Source organism: Nelumbo nucifera, chromosome 1 (genome assembly GCF_055504915.1).
Source record: "Nelumbo nucifera cultivar China Antique chromosome 1, China Antique-T2T, whole genome shotgun sequence".
In the NCBI taxonomy this organism is placed as follows: domain Eukaryota; kingdom Viridiplantae; phylum Streptophyta; class Magnoliopsida; order Proteales; family Nelumbonaceae; genus Nelumbo; species Nelumbo nucifera.
The window spans coordinates 159,092,986-159,107,647 of record NC_142649.1 but is presented as its reverse complement, the minus strand read 5'-3'; the positions used below and the strand labels follow the sequence as shown (position 1 = coordinate 159,107,647).

At 40.4% G+C, this 14,662-nt stretch overlaps 1 protein-coding gene across 4 annotated transcripts in view; it reads right to left on the bottom strand.

Annotated features, from left to right (window-relative positions):
• The window catches only part of LOC104602862 (exportin-4 protein), a 155,082-nt gene that overhangs the window by 108,133 nt on the left and 32,287 nt on the right, over positions 1 to 14,662 (bottom strand). For all 4 annotated transcript variants that reach the window (XM_088894963.1, XM_088894964.1, XM_010266721.1 and 1 more), the window contains exon 5: positions 6,597 to 6,639. In XM_088894963.1, coding sequence (XP_088751089.1) covers positions 6,597 to 6,639 — 43 coding nt within the window. The remainder of the gene's footprint in view (positions 1 to 6,596; positions 6,640 to 14,662) is intronic.

The window sequence follows — 14,662 nt, the reverse complement described above, 5'->3', positions numbered from 1 at the left end:
TTCTCCGTTTTGTGAGTACAATCTTCTTGTCATCTTTTGACTATTTTTTGGGGGTTTTTTGACGAGCTTGTTAGGCTGAACACCAAATAGACCACCTTTTAACCTCATGAAAATCTTAGAAACTGGAATCTGCTGTTGAGTTCTTTTGTGAGTTCTGAATCTTCTGACTGAATTTAGCATTTCCACGTCTTTTTCAAACTTCCCCCGCAAACTTCTGACCCCTGGCTGAAGCCACCACCCCCTCAACCTCTCCTTCTGGATTCTTGGTGATCTCCCTGCAACTTTGACATCTTTCCTTTCAACTTGATTCCTTGCCAAAGTCCGGTAGAAAGATTTCACAGTGAACACTCCTTTATTGCTCTCCTTCCACCATCTTGAATCAACTCTCTCCAAATTTAATTCCACTACTTTGACCTTAGCCAATAAATTAACAGCACTTCACTATGGAAATGCTGCTGGGGCCCACCATCCAAAGTCTCCATCGGAAAACAAAAAAAAGAGCTGTGTCCTGCTCAGGTTTGAGATAAACGGGGTTCAATTAGATTAGTAAGGGACAAGCTTCAAAAAAGGAGAGAGGTAGGAGGGGAATGATATTTCATCAGTGAAGATAAGAGAAGGAAGAAGAAGGATACTGCGAGTATAGTGAAGGTCTCTGCTTCTCGTGATGCGGAGCAAAATCCTATCAATAGTGTGGAAGATCATGTTAGCTGCGTTCGGAACAGGTGCGGTCCTGTGGAGATGTTGGATGCTGCGAATCAAAAGGTGCTTGTTGGTAAGGTGCCTTCGTTTTCTAACCCCATATGAGTGGCGCAAATGAGTGTGCTATTGAAGCTGAGATTGGTCTCAAGGAAAAAGAAGTGGTTTTAAGAGATACCACCATTGCTGATTTAGGAGATTGTTGTGATATTGGTGTTGAACGAAGTAGAACTGTAGGCGAGAATCATTGTGCCTTGCCCCAATCCAAGAGTGCAGTGGGTGATTTTTGTGACTTCGAGGAGGTAGTGGTCGGTAAGTTAGGGGTGGATTTGAGTAGGAGGGGGGAGGATAAGAACACTTCAGATATTGCCAATTCAGTGAAGACCAAAACTTCCTGCGGAACATCGGGAGTAAGATACTCTCACACCGTTCACGTAACAAAAATGTTCTCTCGGCTAAAAGGTGGTTTGATTGGGAGTGGACCTACCAAGAAATACAAGAAGGTCTACAAGAGAAGGGGCAGAAGTCTTTCAAAGACGACAACCGGAGATGCCGCTGGTAAGGATCTCTGGGTTGGTTCTAACCAGGACCAGCAATTGGGGACTCAGCAGCGGGGGGAATCAATAGAGAACAATTCTGCTTCCATGGTAAGAGATTGTGACAAAATCTGTGGGAAGGTGGTGAATTCAGGAAGTATCTCCATGGAGGAAGTGGCTAAAAAAGATGTAGGGGTTGGTTGGAGCAAGGTTTGGCTGAACGCGATGGCTGTTCAGCAGGCTGTGGAACCAATGATAAGGTTCCATGCCAGTATTTGAATACATGGGGCCCGCAACTTTCAAAGTGAGGCCCATGAATTTATTACTGGCGTGGAACCTCACCAGTGGTTCCACAGCCTTCTGAACAGCCATCACATTCAGCTAATCCGAATTCGCAAAAGCCTGGGTCTGTTTTTCTGGGGTGGAGAGGAATTTGCTAGGAAAGCCTTTGAAGAGTTTGAGAGGAAGAAGAGAGAAGAGTTTTTCTTGGCTCCACTCATCATCACCAAATGGACAATAGGAAGATGGAGGACGAGAGAAGGTTCAGAGTAGTAGGAAGATGGAGGTCTGAGGTGTCGATCGAAGCCAAGACTTTCAAGTTCAAAGAGGAAAGGATCAAAGGTGAGGATGCAATGAAAATCAGAGAGAATAACAGGGAGACTGTGTTGGTACCAAAGGAGGTCATTGTCTGGATGAAAGGTTTCATAGATGGGGCTATCAACTCTGGTAAGGTGAACGGATGGAAAAACTCCATGTCAGTTCTAGGTAAGAAATATGTAACAGAATTGAAAAGAAACAGAAAGGGATGGTTTATCTCTGTGGTGGCGTTTTTTGGAACAAATGGAAAACAAATGCTATGTGTGCCGGAAGGGAGATTACGGAAAGGGTGGATGGATTTTGTGAAGGTGCTACAGCCTTTCCTTGTAGCCTCGGAAGATAAGAGAGTGGATGGGGTGAAGAGAACTGGTCAAAAATCCAAAGACCAGGGTCAAAAAGTTCAGGAGGGGGCAGTTTCGAATAGTACCTCTGGGAGTGTAGAAGTGCAAGGCCTTCCGACTGAAATGGTGGTTGCTTGCTCTACTATTCATCGAAGATTATTGGTAGGAGCAGGGAAGGATGAGTGGAAGAAAAGAAGGGTGCTAGTGGCTGATAAAGGAGTGACAGATTGGAGGAGGGTTCTGAGTACAGTTGCAGGGGAGATAGGTATTGGAAGTGAAGCTATGCTGTTCCCTTTTGCAGAGACAAAAGCCGTGCTTGATGTAAGCGACCAGGAACTAAGTTTTAAAGAAGTTGCGGTGGATGGAGGTCTGATACAGGTTCAGAACTGGAGCCCAATCTGCAATGAAGTCGAAGTCCAAGATGGGTGTGTCCGGCTGAAGCTTGTAGGCCTTCCATTTCACCTCTGGCGAGACTCTGTTCTTGAGCACATCGTGCAGAGTCTGGGAGGCATGTTGGTGAAAGCTGAAAAATGAAATCTGGGTGCCGTGGAGTTACAGGTAGCTGGTGTAAGGCATGAGAACCTGCCGAGGTTCTTTGAAATCTGCTCGGATGAAGCCAGGTACAAGGTGTGGGTGGCTTCAGAAGTTGAACGGTCATGGTGGGAAGGTGCTCCTAAGGTAGAAGATGATGAGCTGGCTGGGTGGTGGACACGTGGAGGGCAGAGGGTGGGAAATGAAAAGGTGGAGCAGATGAAAGTTATTTTTGGGGTTACTGAGCCGGCTGGGGAAAACCAAATGACAAGCAACCTAATTAAGGAAACTAATTCAAATGGATTTGAATTAAACAAAGTAAAGGCAGGGTCTTCTTTTTATGCTGGCGTGGCGAAGAGGCAGGATGGGTTGGGGAGCCGAAAGGTTTGGTCCGAGCCGTTGAAGGTGGCGGGTGGGTCGGGCGGGGTGAAGTTTGAGCCGGGACAGCGTTGGAAAGGCCTACGTGACAACTTAAAAGGTCACACGGGCGGGTCGGGTGGATGTAACACCGAAAGGAGGTTCCACTTGAAGGACCCATGTGATAACTTAAAATGTCACGTGGGTTGGGGTATGGGGACTCTTCTTGGGCCACTGATAGACGATGATAATGGTCTATCATCGTCCCAAGTCGCGAGAAAGTGGGGGAAATGCGCGCAGCGGCAGAAAATGGAGAAGTTGGATTTGCAGTGGGTCTAGAGGAGCTTAGTCCCCTGCGACGCTCCTCAGAGAGGCCTACGCTAAGGAAAGAACTGAAGAGAGGGAAGAGAAGGATGAAGGCTGGGTGCAGTGTAGTGAAGGAGATGAAGAATCGGAGGACTTTTCTGTTGATGGTACTAGCATGGGCAGTGTAAATGACAAAGGTAGCTGTGCTGGAGGTGACATGGACGGGTGGAATATTGCAAGCTTATTTCAGGGTGAAGATTGTAATCGGATTAACTCATTCCCAAGACTACAGAGCGTGCAAGGAATAACAGAAGGGGCAAACCAGGAGAACCGGAAGCAGAGCAGAAACACACCATCTAGGGGTGAACCAAGGGTAGAGTGGAAAGATCACCAGGATGACCAAAGGACAGAAGTACTTTCCAACCAACTCAGGGAGATAGATGTTTACCTACCTCTGGAACAAGAAAGGGAGGCCAGGAGCAGTCCGTTTCTAGCATGTCCATCAGTCCCAAGTAACCAAGTGAATTCGGTTTGTGCTATGTCTTTGGTTCCAGATTTCGTTCCTGTTCCATGTCCTGTAGCCCATGAATATGTAGTCGAGCTCGTTGGCGGGCTCTCCGAGGAGGGGGAGAGGGGAAGGAAGGAAAGTGGGAAGGAAGGTATAGGAGTGAAAAAGTGTGGGAAATCATTGAAAGAGTGTTTAAGGAAGTGGAAGGAAAGTTGATCTGGAGGAGGGAAGGGGAGGAAGGAAGAGTGGAGGGGTCAGTGGAGAGGAGGGAAGGGAATGAGGGTAGAGATGGAGAGGATTACGGGGAGAGAACAGGGAAGGAGGGAGGTAATAGGAGAGGGAGGATGGATGGAGAGGAAAGAACAAGGTGGGACCAAAGGAGAGGAAGAAAGGGCAGCTGGACAGAGATGGAGGGGATTCTGTAGGAAGGGTAGGGGTGGAGGACTCGGTGAGAGAAGACATGATAGCAGAATTTGTAGGGAAGTTGGGTTGTAGGTTGGAAGATTTGAATGTGTTGAAAGAAAGCTTACAGAAGAGGAAGAAGGAGATCAGAACAAAGAAGAGGAGATTGAGTGAAGTAGAGAAACTGAAAAGAGATGTAGAAGTTGACAAGAAGCTCGAGGTAAAAGGAGATAGAAGGAAAGGGGAAAGTAGTGGGTAGGTGGCAAGGGGTTTAAAAAAGAAGCGGAATGAAGATTCTTAGTTGGAATGTGAGGGGAATTGGGAGTGCAAGGAAGAGAGCGACAATAAAAGAGGTAATAAGGAGGTGTGACCCAAGCATTGTGCTGTTGCAAGAGTCTAAGAGAATGGAGTTTAATAACAAATGGGCAAGGAGTGTATGGAAAGCTAGGGGGATTAGCTGGGTGGCTGCTCCCTCGTGGGGTGCTTCTGAGGGGATTGTAACAATGTGGAAGAGGGATGTGGTTGATGGTTTGGAGGAGTTGATCGGAAAGTACTCGGTTTCCATGATGTTTAAGCAGCAAGAGGATGATTATATGTGGGTGCTCACAAATGTATACGGACCAAATGACTACAGAGAGAGAAAGGAGTTGCGGGAGGAATTGGTTGATGTTAGAGGGTTGTAGGATAGGCCCTGGTGCATGCGTGGGGATTTCAATGTGATCAGATTCTCGGAGGAATCCAATCAGGTTAATCAAAGGGTGACAAAAAGCATGAGGAAGTTTAACAGTTTTGTGGATGCCTTTGAGCTTAAAGAGATTCCTCTAGCCCATAAGACATTTACATGGTCAAATCTCCAATCTAGACCCATTTGCTCTAAGCTGGATAGATTCCTGATCTCTTTGGATTGGGAAGAACATTGGGGAACCTTGGCTTCTAGAGCTCTCCCAAGGGTGACCTCGAATCATTGGCCCATAGTGTTATGTAAGGAGGAAAGGTGTGGAGGTCTTGCCCCCCTTTAGATTTGAAAATATGTGGTTACTTCATCCAGGGTTTACTAACAAAGTGAGGGAGTGGTGATATGAGGTGGTGCGCTTGTCTTCCTCTTGTAAATCTTCTATTGATGATTTAATGAAAGTGTTATTGATCAAAAAGAAAAAGGAAGAAGAGAGAAGAAACCCAGAAGGAGAAGAAAAACAGAGGTGGGAGGTGGAATGAAGATGGCAACAGTCAGGATGAGGTTTTTGAGGGGGAAGATTAGGGCCTTGGTTCCGACAGGATTGCTGATGATTGTGTTGAAGTCTTCTTTTTATTTTAAGTCTTGTAGTTGGTGGAGTTTCTGAGTCAGTAGTCATGTTTTCTCTCAGGTGATATCTTATCACCTTCCTTATGTAATCTTCTTTTTACTTTACTCTTCAAAAAAAAAGAGGTATTTTAAACTTAGGGCACCACACAACCGTACCTCGAACAGCATAACAGTAAGATACTGAGACATTTCTCATACTCAACCTGTACATCCTTGGACATAAGAGACTAGTTTTCCAATCCCCAACCAACCATCCTCCCAAAATCTAATATGTGCTCATTACCAACATTGTAAGAAACCAAGCTACAAATACTTGTAGATATAGGTTGAATGAATATGCAAACCCCTGCATTGCTTCAGGGGTTGAGGTTAGTCAAGCAGCTGAACATTCAGCAGGTGCAGGTAGAAGGGGACTCCATGTTGGTAGAAGTTGGATAATAACAACAGCCAAGGGGATTTGGTTTGCAGGCAAGCCATGAGAGAGATTAGACAGCTAGCAAGAGGGAGAGGCTACATTCCGATGGGTTAATCGTTCAGCAAATGGCTTGGCCAATACCCTAGTAAAACAAGGGGCATCTAGGGAACAACTGTTTTGGGCATCATTGTATGTATGATGTAATTTGAATGGATAAGCTCTAGTGGGAGCCAAGAAGTGTAAAGCATGATATGTGTGTGTCTGTACTGCTACTGATTTAATAGAATTTCGTAGTAACTAATTAAAAACATCAAGGTACAAATACCCAAAAGAAAAGACGCAATGTGATACACGCAGCAAACTGTACAAAAGTAACAAATCCACTAGAACATAAAAAATGATGTTACCGGCATAAGCACAGGAGAGGTAAGTTACGATCCCTATATGATCTACATTAATATACATCTTAGAAAAGGCCATCTAACATCCCATTCATTTAATGATTATACAACGGTGTAAAAATGAATAGCATCTCAAACTATGATAAGAGATAGGAATAAGGCATGTAGCTGAAATATCTAGCCAAACAATACCAAATCGATACCTCAGAAAGAAATGCATCCTTTTCAGCATCCGGGAATTCTAGCCTACAAGTACAATGGAAAAGAATAAATAACATATCAGAAAGCATAAGATTCAACATTTCTTATAAAAAATACAAGATATAATACAATCATAAGATAACAAGTTACTCAAAACCCTAATTAGATAAGCATACATCTCTTTTAAAGAAATAACAGTAACCAATAAACCACTTATAGTTAAGATGGAGGGGAAGGACTTATCACAAAAAATTCTCAATTCCTTATAAACCTGAAACATCCTAGTGATAGGTCAGCATAGGCAACTCACTGAGTTGTTCTCAAAGTTGTAGACTCAAGATCAATTACCTTGACATGACATGGGTGAGGCTACACAAGGATGTGGTTAACATATTCCGTATGTTAGGTAGCCGAAAGTGGTTCAATAGCTTTGAGAATGTCCAACAAGGATTCACACCCTCGAACAAGAGGATAATGCCACTGCCAAGAAGTTGAGTTGAATCAAGACACTTGCCAGAAATCCTAGTTGGACTAGGACTCTAGCAGATGAATCCAAGTAAGACTAAGACTTATGTATAAGTCCCATGGTAACATTAGGATGAATTAGGAACACTACTAGTTGAACTAGGATTCCTAGTAAAGAATCCTAATTGCACGAGGACTTAGTATTCTAGATCTACATGACTCTGGAATGAATATGGAAAGTCTCTTTATGGCATTGGAAGTCACAAGAAAGCTTCCTAGAGCTTGTCATAAGTGTCATAATTAGGGGGGTACACAGTATTCGAAAATCCGATTTCAAATTCGATATTCGACATAATCGAATTGAATTCGGATAATTCAAATATCTAATCGGTCGAATTCGGATATCCTATTCATACTGAATAGTAAATCGAGTTCGAATTCAGATATGACCTGATTCGATTCGATAAATATCCGAATTCGATCGATTATTTAATTCTTATATATATATATATAAATAATATTTTATATAATTTAAATATAATAATCAAGTTATATAAATAACTTATATATTTATATACTTTATATCAATAAAACATTTAATCTATATATTCATTAATTATCTAAAATAATTAATTAATTGAATTTGAATCGAATCAAATATTCGAATATTTAATCGGATTCTAATTCGGCTTTCAATGTCCGTCGGATATCAAATAGAATTCGGATATTGGATTTTCTAATTGGATTCGGATTCGGATATTACCTGATCCGATTCAAATTCGATCCGTTTACACTCCTAGTCATAATCAGACTAAGACTCTCAATTTTCCCTAGGTAGACTTTTTCAGTATTTTGCATTAAAAGAGTTTTGAAGCAAATAAATATTATATATAAACAACTATATTTGAAAAATGTCTTCAAATTTGATTTGTTGCAGGTGCCCTATTGGTATTAGAACTTTTGGTTAAATCCCATGTGATGGTGACTGGCCCAAAAATTGATCCTTTAGAGTAATTGCAAATATATCATTGGACCTCTTTACAATATTAGAAAGTCTTTATAATCTTAACCATAGGTTACTAAGAATGAATTGAAGATTCCAATCCAATAGCAAACAGATAAGGTAGCCTCTTGGGAAACCCCAACTCTTAAGGATGAAAACCCTTATTGCATCTCACACCCCCCCCCCTTAGCCATCTACTACTCTATATATATATGATATTTAGAGAGCTCAAAAAGTGTAATTCGATCATCCCTAAGAGAGCAATTTGATATACACATACTAATGCCCAATAGATCCAGTTTGAATGCTTAAACAGTAGTGGATAGGGGAGCAATGTGATTTCTATTGGAGGAATCAATGTCTGTTGGATCATACATCCTTGAAGATATTTCAAACATAGCATTCTGCATAGAACATGTGGATCAACCTCTAACAAGTACTATTCAAAGAAAATTTAGAATAATCAGATCATGGTTTCAAATGTCGCCCGACATATGTCGATGTCGAGGCTCACCGACATGAAAATGGATGGTAATATAAAAATTACATTATGTTGGTTGACATTTCCTATATTCGGAAATGTCAACCAAATCGGTCCAAATAACCAAAAAAATACAGTTTTTCCTATTATGTCAACAAGATGTCGACTAATGTACATTAAAAATATAATATATCAGTATATTAATATAGATTATTCCATTAATATTTCAAATAAAATATTTATAAAAAGAATTAACAAAATATAAAAACAAAAGAATAAATTAATTACTTTATAATATAAAACATAAAATATTTTTCAAGTAATAAAATATTAACTAGTTAGTATTTTTTAAAATATTTATTAAAATCAGAAAATGTTTACTAAATTTTATAATAAACCATATTCAACATTTAATATAAAAAATCATAATAAATTTTATACTAAATCATAATTTATTATAAAATTAGTATTAAAAATCATAATAAATTCATTAAGTTTTATAAGAAATCAGAATTTATCATAATCTTAATACTACAAAAAGAAGAATCAGTTTATTAAATTTATAATAAAACATAATGTATTATAACTTTAATATTTAAAAAATCAGAATAAATGTATTTCTATTTACTAGTGTGAAATAAATATATTAGAAATTACAATAAATCAGAACTAAAAATAAGAAAAGAAAATATCAGATAACCTTGTAAAAACATCAAAATGCATAATAAATCAGTAAATCGTCATTTACTAATTTGTTATTGATCTTAGTTTCTTAGCTTTATATAATGGTTGGGAATAAGATAATAGTCTAGAAAAATGTATTAATGCTTCTTTTATCATTTTACAAAATATCTTTGCATATTTCCACATATTTCATAATATTTCCACAATGTCTCTAATTTTTACAATATTTCCCCTTGACATTTCCGACATTTCCAAGATATGTCCTATATTTTGGTAAGCGACATTTCCATCGACATCGACATTTTAAACCTTGAATCAGATACACCACATAGATCTTGGGAAAATCTGTGAATCAATTTGTTTTCTTTGCTTGTTTTCACTTTCAATGAGAACATTGCATTGAAGAAAATCTAAATATTGCAAACAGCCACATAGAAAACCAAATATAACTTTAGCAAAGTCTAAGGAACAAATACTAAAAATTTTCCAAAGTATAAGGGAGCAACCAATCATCCTACTGCATGAGAACAACTATATTGTTTTACATTAATTCACTCAGATGGAAAAACGAATAGCCTCGAAAAAAAAAAAAAAATCGTTATCAAGGTGCATAGTTGCAAATCTTTTCCAGTCCAAGCAGAGGAATTTCGATCTGGAAAGCAAAGTGGGGAAGAAAGGGTTTTAGTAATACCTGGCTGAGACTTTTCTAAAGAGAGGAAAAAAATAGAGTTAAACTTGGGGAAGGGGATATACGAAGAAGAGTTCTAAGGGGAGAAAATCTAGAAGGGGTTGGGAAGAGTGGAAATAAACGAGGTATTCGATTGGAAGGTTGCAGAGAAATCTTCAAGGTAATTAAAATATCATTAACAATAGGGTTTATTGGGGCATCCATGGTAGAAGTGTTAGACAGTTTTGTATGCCCTTAGCTTCAATCATTTTGATGTACTTTTGTTATTTAGTGGAAATAAATAAAGTGCATGTTTGATTCATGTTGTTTGGTTTAATTCTGTGTAAAACCCTAAAACTGGACATTTGTAGAGACTCATGTTAGTTTTAAATGTTCACAGCCGTTGGATAAGTCTGGGGAGATTTATCCTGCCAAGGCTGATACTGGTGTGCCACCAAGTGTTGGGATGGCCTGTCTCAGCCATCAGGGTAAGACCCGAGGCACATACAGCATGGGATTGCTTGAATCCTTGAACCGGACCAGATTTCCAGTCTTGCCCTGGACCTTGGAGATAGATGGGCAAAACTGGAAAGTTACACCTGACCCCTAGACTCGATTATGACACTTCACTAGGTGCTGGATCAGCCTGCCTTTGATATGCCAATCAGTGAGATCCTTAGTGGGGATCAAAACCTGGGTATGTTGGGGCAGTTTGAGAATTCATCTGAGTGGGTGGTCATAGTGACAGAATCAACCACTTTGTCGGACAAAGGGTAATGATCGGGAATGCACTCTCTCTGATGGAAACCAAACTGCCGGCAGTTGATTTCAATCGTTGGAATTTTGTTTTTTGCAAAATTAATATATTTACATATATATGTACGGTTTCAAAATGTTTGCAAATGGTTTTAATTCCCGGGATCCATGTGAGAGGAGAGTGCGGCACTGTTCCTTGCAGCCGAGGGAGAGGTCCTCTCTCGTCGGGCAGTGCTTGATCATTAAGGGCTGAGAGGTTAAGTGTAAGACCATTTAGGATAATACCTGATGGGCTAATCTTGCACCTGCCCACAGTCCCTGGGTTTTTATAAGATGGCTTGGCCCAGGGACCACTTAATGTAAGTGTTGGGCCCATAGGGTTCATACGATGGACTCAAGGGGTTCATTGAGATTTTCAGTGAATTCGGCTGGGCCTTGTATTAAAGGCTGGGCCGAACCCATGTGGCTGGTGTGTAGATCAATGCTTGGGTCCCACGCCATACAAAGAAGCCCAACTGGGCAGCAGATTGGAAACTAATTAAACACTGAATACTTAATGGGCCAAAAGCCCATTTCGAGGTGGGCTGATATGATCACCCATCAATGGGGCGAATTTGAGATTGAAGTTAGCAAAAAGGATTGGGCTCTTAGCCTTATCCACTCTTAGAGACCAAATTCAAATCAGATTTGAATCTGGTAACCTCCTGATAAGATCAGGAGTAAGCTAACTCTATCTGGGAAAGGGATTAAGATTATCCCCTATCCAAATACTGATTTGGATTGGGATAACTCCTAATTAGGAGATTTCTTAATCAAGAAGAAAGGGAGGAGATTTTCGAATGAACCAAGAGAGAGAAATCAGATTTCGATCCAAGAGGTTTTGGTAAGCAAGAAGGGTTCCTGCGAATTGAGATTAGATCTCATACTCTCCAGAAAAGAAAACAGTTCAGCCTTTTCGTTTCTGGAAATCTCCTCCTGCCGCCCCCATCTGCATTGTTGCAAGATTTGATCTTTGCAGAAAAGAAAGTCAAGAAACCAGTTCTTGACATCAGTCTTGCAAGAAAGACTGAAAGAATTCAGTGTTTAGTACATCCAGGGGATTCTTGTGAAGGATCCAGTGTGTAGGACGCACCCTGCTGGTTCTGTTCCATCCACAGCTGTGTCATCTTCAGCAGGGACAGATCTTGGAGCATTCTTTGGGCGTGAACACCAACTTTGGGAGATACTGCTTCTCCGGATCAGGTATAATCCTCCCATTCATCTTTGGTACAGATCTGGTTTGATTAGGGTTCATGTTGATCCTTGAATATTGTATTCTAAATTCAGGGAATATGATTCCCAGTTGGGAGAAGGTAGGAAATTTTTGAAATTCGCCCCACCCATTCCGCAACCTTTATGGCGTCCATTAGATGGATCCTACCATTCTTTCAAGAAGATGGCTAGAGAAGTCTCTGTGGAATCAAGCAAAGGTGTTCTTGATAGGGTGAGATGGTTAGAGAAGTGTCTAGTCGGTCATTCATCAAATCTAAATATAACAAAGTGGGGGTTCTGCAATAGGTCAGATCAAAGTGGGGCATGAAAGAAATGTCCAGGTGAGAACGTAAAATGCAGGTTTCTTTCTCTTTATCTTGAGTAGTGAGGACAAGGAAGATGATGACTTGGAACAGGAATCTGCTAGTCATGTAACTAGATCTCAGACTGGGAAGATGGAACCTGTTGGTGGGGGCAATCAAAGAGGTGGGGATTGAGAGCCTTGTGTGGATTAACATCTTCAGGAATCTTCTCCATGCCTGGAATATGCAAACATTTTATCCAGTTGGAAATGCATGTAGCTCCTTCAGAAAAATTGATGCTCACACATATTGGATAAAGAATCTGGTAGTTCATTTGTGTGGATTAACGTCTTCGGGAATCTTCTCCATGCCTGGAATATGCAAACATTTTGTGCAGTTGGAAATGCATGTGGCTCCTTCAACATGCTCGCACATATTGAGGATGTTCATTTGGTTCCATCAAGTCTGGTGATTGACGGTTGCATCTCATTTCACTAGTTGGAGGAGATTTCAGTAGTTCTACCATGTTGAACTTAGGAGTTCGACAGTCTTTCAGAGAAATGAGGAGAGTTGATAGAACAAGAGTCCAGGAGATTAGAGAAGGAAGACGATGGAAGCCAAAGAGTTGGTCAGTCGGATAGCCATGTGGAGGATAGAGATGGGGATCAGGAAAGGTTGAGGGCAAGTGAGGAACTATGAGGGAAGGAAGTGAGAGGCCCATAGTCAATGAGGGACAGGGGGTGGGAGAACTTAAAAAGGGGGTGGTTTCGAAGAGACGATAGGAGCTTTATCAAGAATGGTAGGGTGCAGTTAATAAGTGGATCCCACTTAAGTAGGAAAGAGGCTTTGCCTTTGGGCTTTCATTATTATAAAGGAAGGGGTTTAAGGGTGAAGTATTTAAGCAAATTTAAGAAGGGTGGGACACTATGTAAAATTAGAGGAAAGATTGGAAAAGACAATGGACAATGGGCGGCTTCCAAAATGGTGAGCTCTTCTCAACGACAAGCAAGAGTGAGTGTTGGTCTTTTGGTTTTTTTTTTTTTGGAAAGTAAGGTCCAAGGTTCAAAGTATCGATACACCTTTGTTCATCGGTAGAGGTATATCGGAATTAAAAACCATGCGCTTTTAATTTCTTTTAGTTTTTTTAATTGGTTTTTATATATGTTTAAATATATATTTTTATTAAAAAAGAAAGGGTTTCCAAAACACCTGTAAACAGATGTTTTGGAACCCAAAAGATATGATACAATAGGCCAAATACAGGGCACATCGTACCGAAATTTTGATCCTTGTTCAGGTCCAATATTATTTCTGACTCTACTAATGGAAAGCAAAGTATGAGTTCTTTATCTTTTTCCACATTAAGCCAAGAGAGCAGGGATTTAGGTGATGATTCAAACAAGGGATTTTCAAAGGGAGTGGAGTTGGGACATGGGAATGTGAGTGGAGCTACGGTTGAGGCGGTGGAAGAGGGGGTGAACAATGAGTTCAAGAACAAGGAGGGAAGTGACAAGGAAGAGGGAAACAGCATAAAAGGGCGAGAGGGTAAGAAGGTGAGCTCTGTCGAAAATTTGTTTAGAGTTGTTGACTAAGGGGGCGAATCTGACTCTTTGATCTCTAAAGTGGTCATTGGAAGATTGGGAGTTGATTTGGGTTGCAAAGGGAAGTTCAAATTAACCAAAAGTGCTAATGCTTCAGAGAATCCAAAGAAACCTAGAGCTTCAAGCAGGTTCAACATTGTTCATGTCACAAAGGTTTTTTTGAGACTGAAAGATGGCCTGCTTGGGGAAGGCCAACCAATAAATACAAAAGAATTAATAAAAGAAAAGGTGCAAAACTTAGAAATATTAGTTTTGAGAAACCTCAAATGGAGAATCAACCTTTACAAGGTGGGAAGGAGATTCTTCTAGTGGATCCTCAAAGGTGAGGAGCTGAAAAAGATTGATGCGTTCTAGGAGAAGGCTAGTAGGGATGAAAATGAATGCTTTGATATCTTTGCATGTGGTGCTAGAGGAGAAGGAAATAAAGAAGGGAAGCGTGGATTTCAAGAAATTAGTTGACAAAGAGATGGAAGTCGGCAACTCTTTGGGCTTGTTCTTTTTGGGAGGTGAGAATTTTGCTAGGAGAACCTTTGAAGCATTCGAGAGGAAGAGGAAGGAAGAAAATATGAGGAAAGGTTCTAAAGCACTAGGGGGAGAAAATTAGAAATATGGGACAAGGAAGGAGGTCGGGTAGAGTTTGGAGATGTTGAAGATTAATTTGAGCTCCGTTGGAGTTATGTAGGTTCTGTTGTATTTGTGCAAGTATGGCTTAATTTTAGTTTTTTTCTCTAAAGATCGTTTTAAAGTGGGTAGGAGGCTTTTTGTTGTGATTGTGGGGTGTAATCTTTTCTTTCTTATCAGCAAAAAAAAAAAAATGATTATATTAAACTGATAATCTGGATATTACAAGGATCTGGT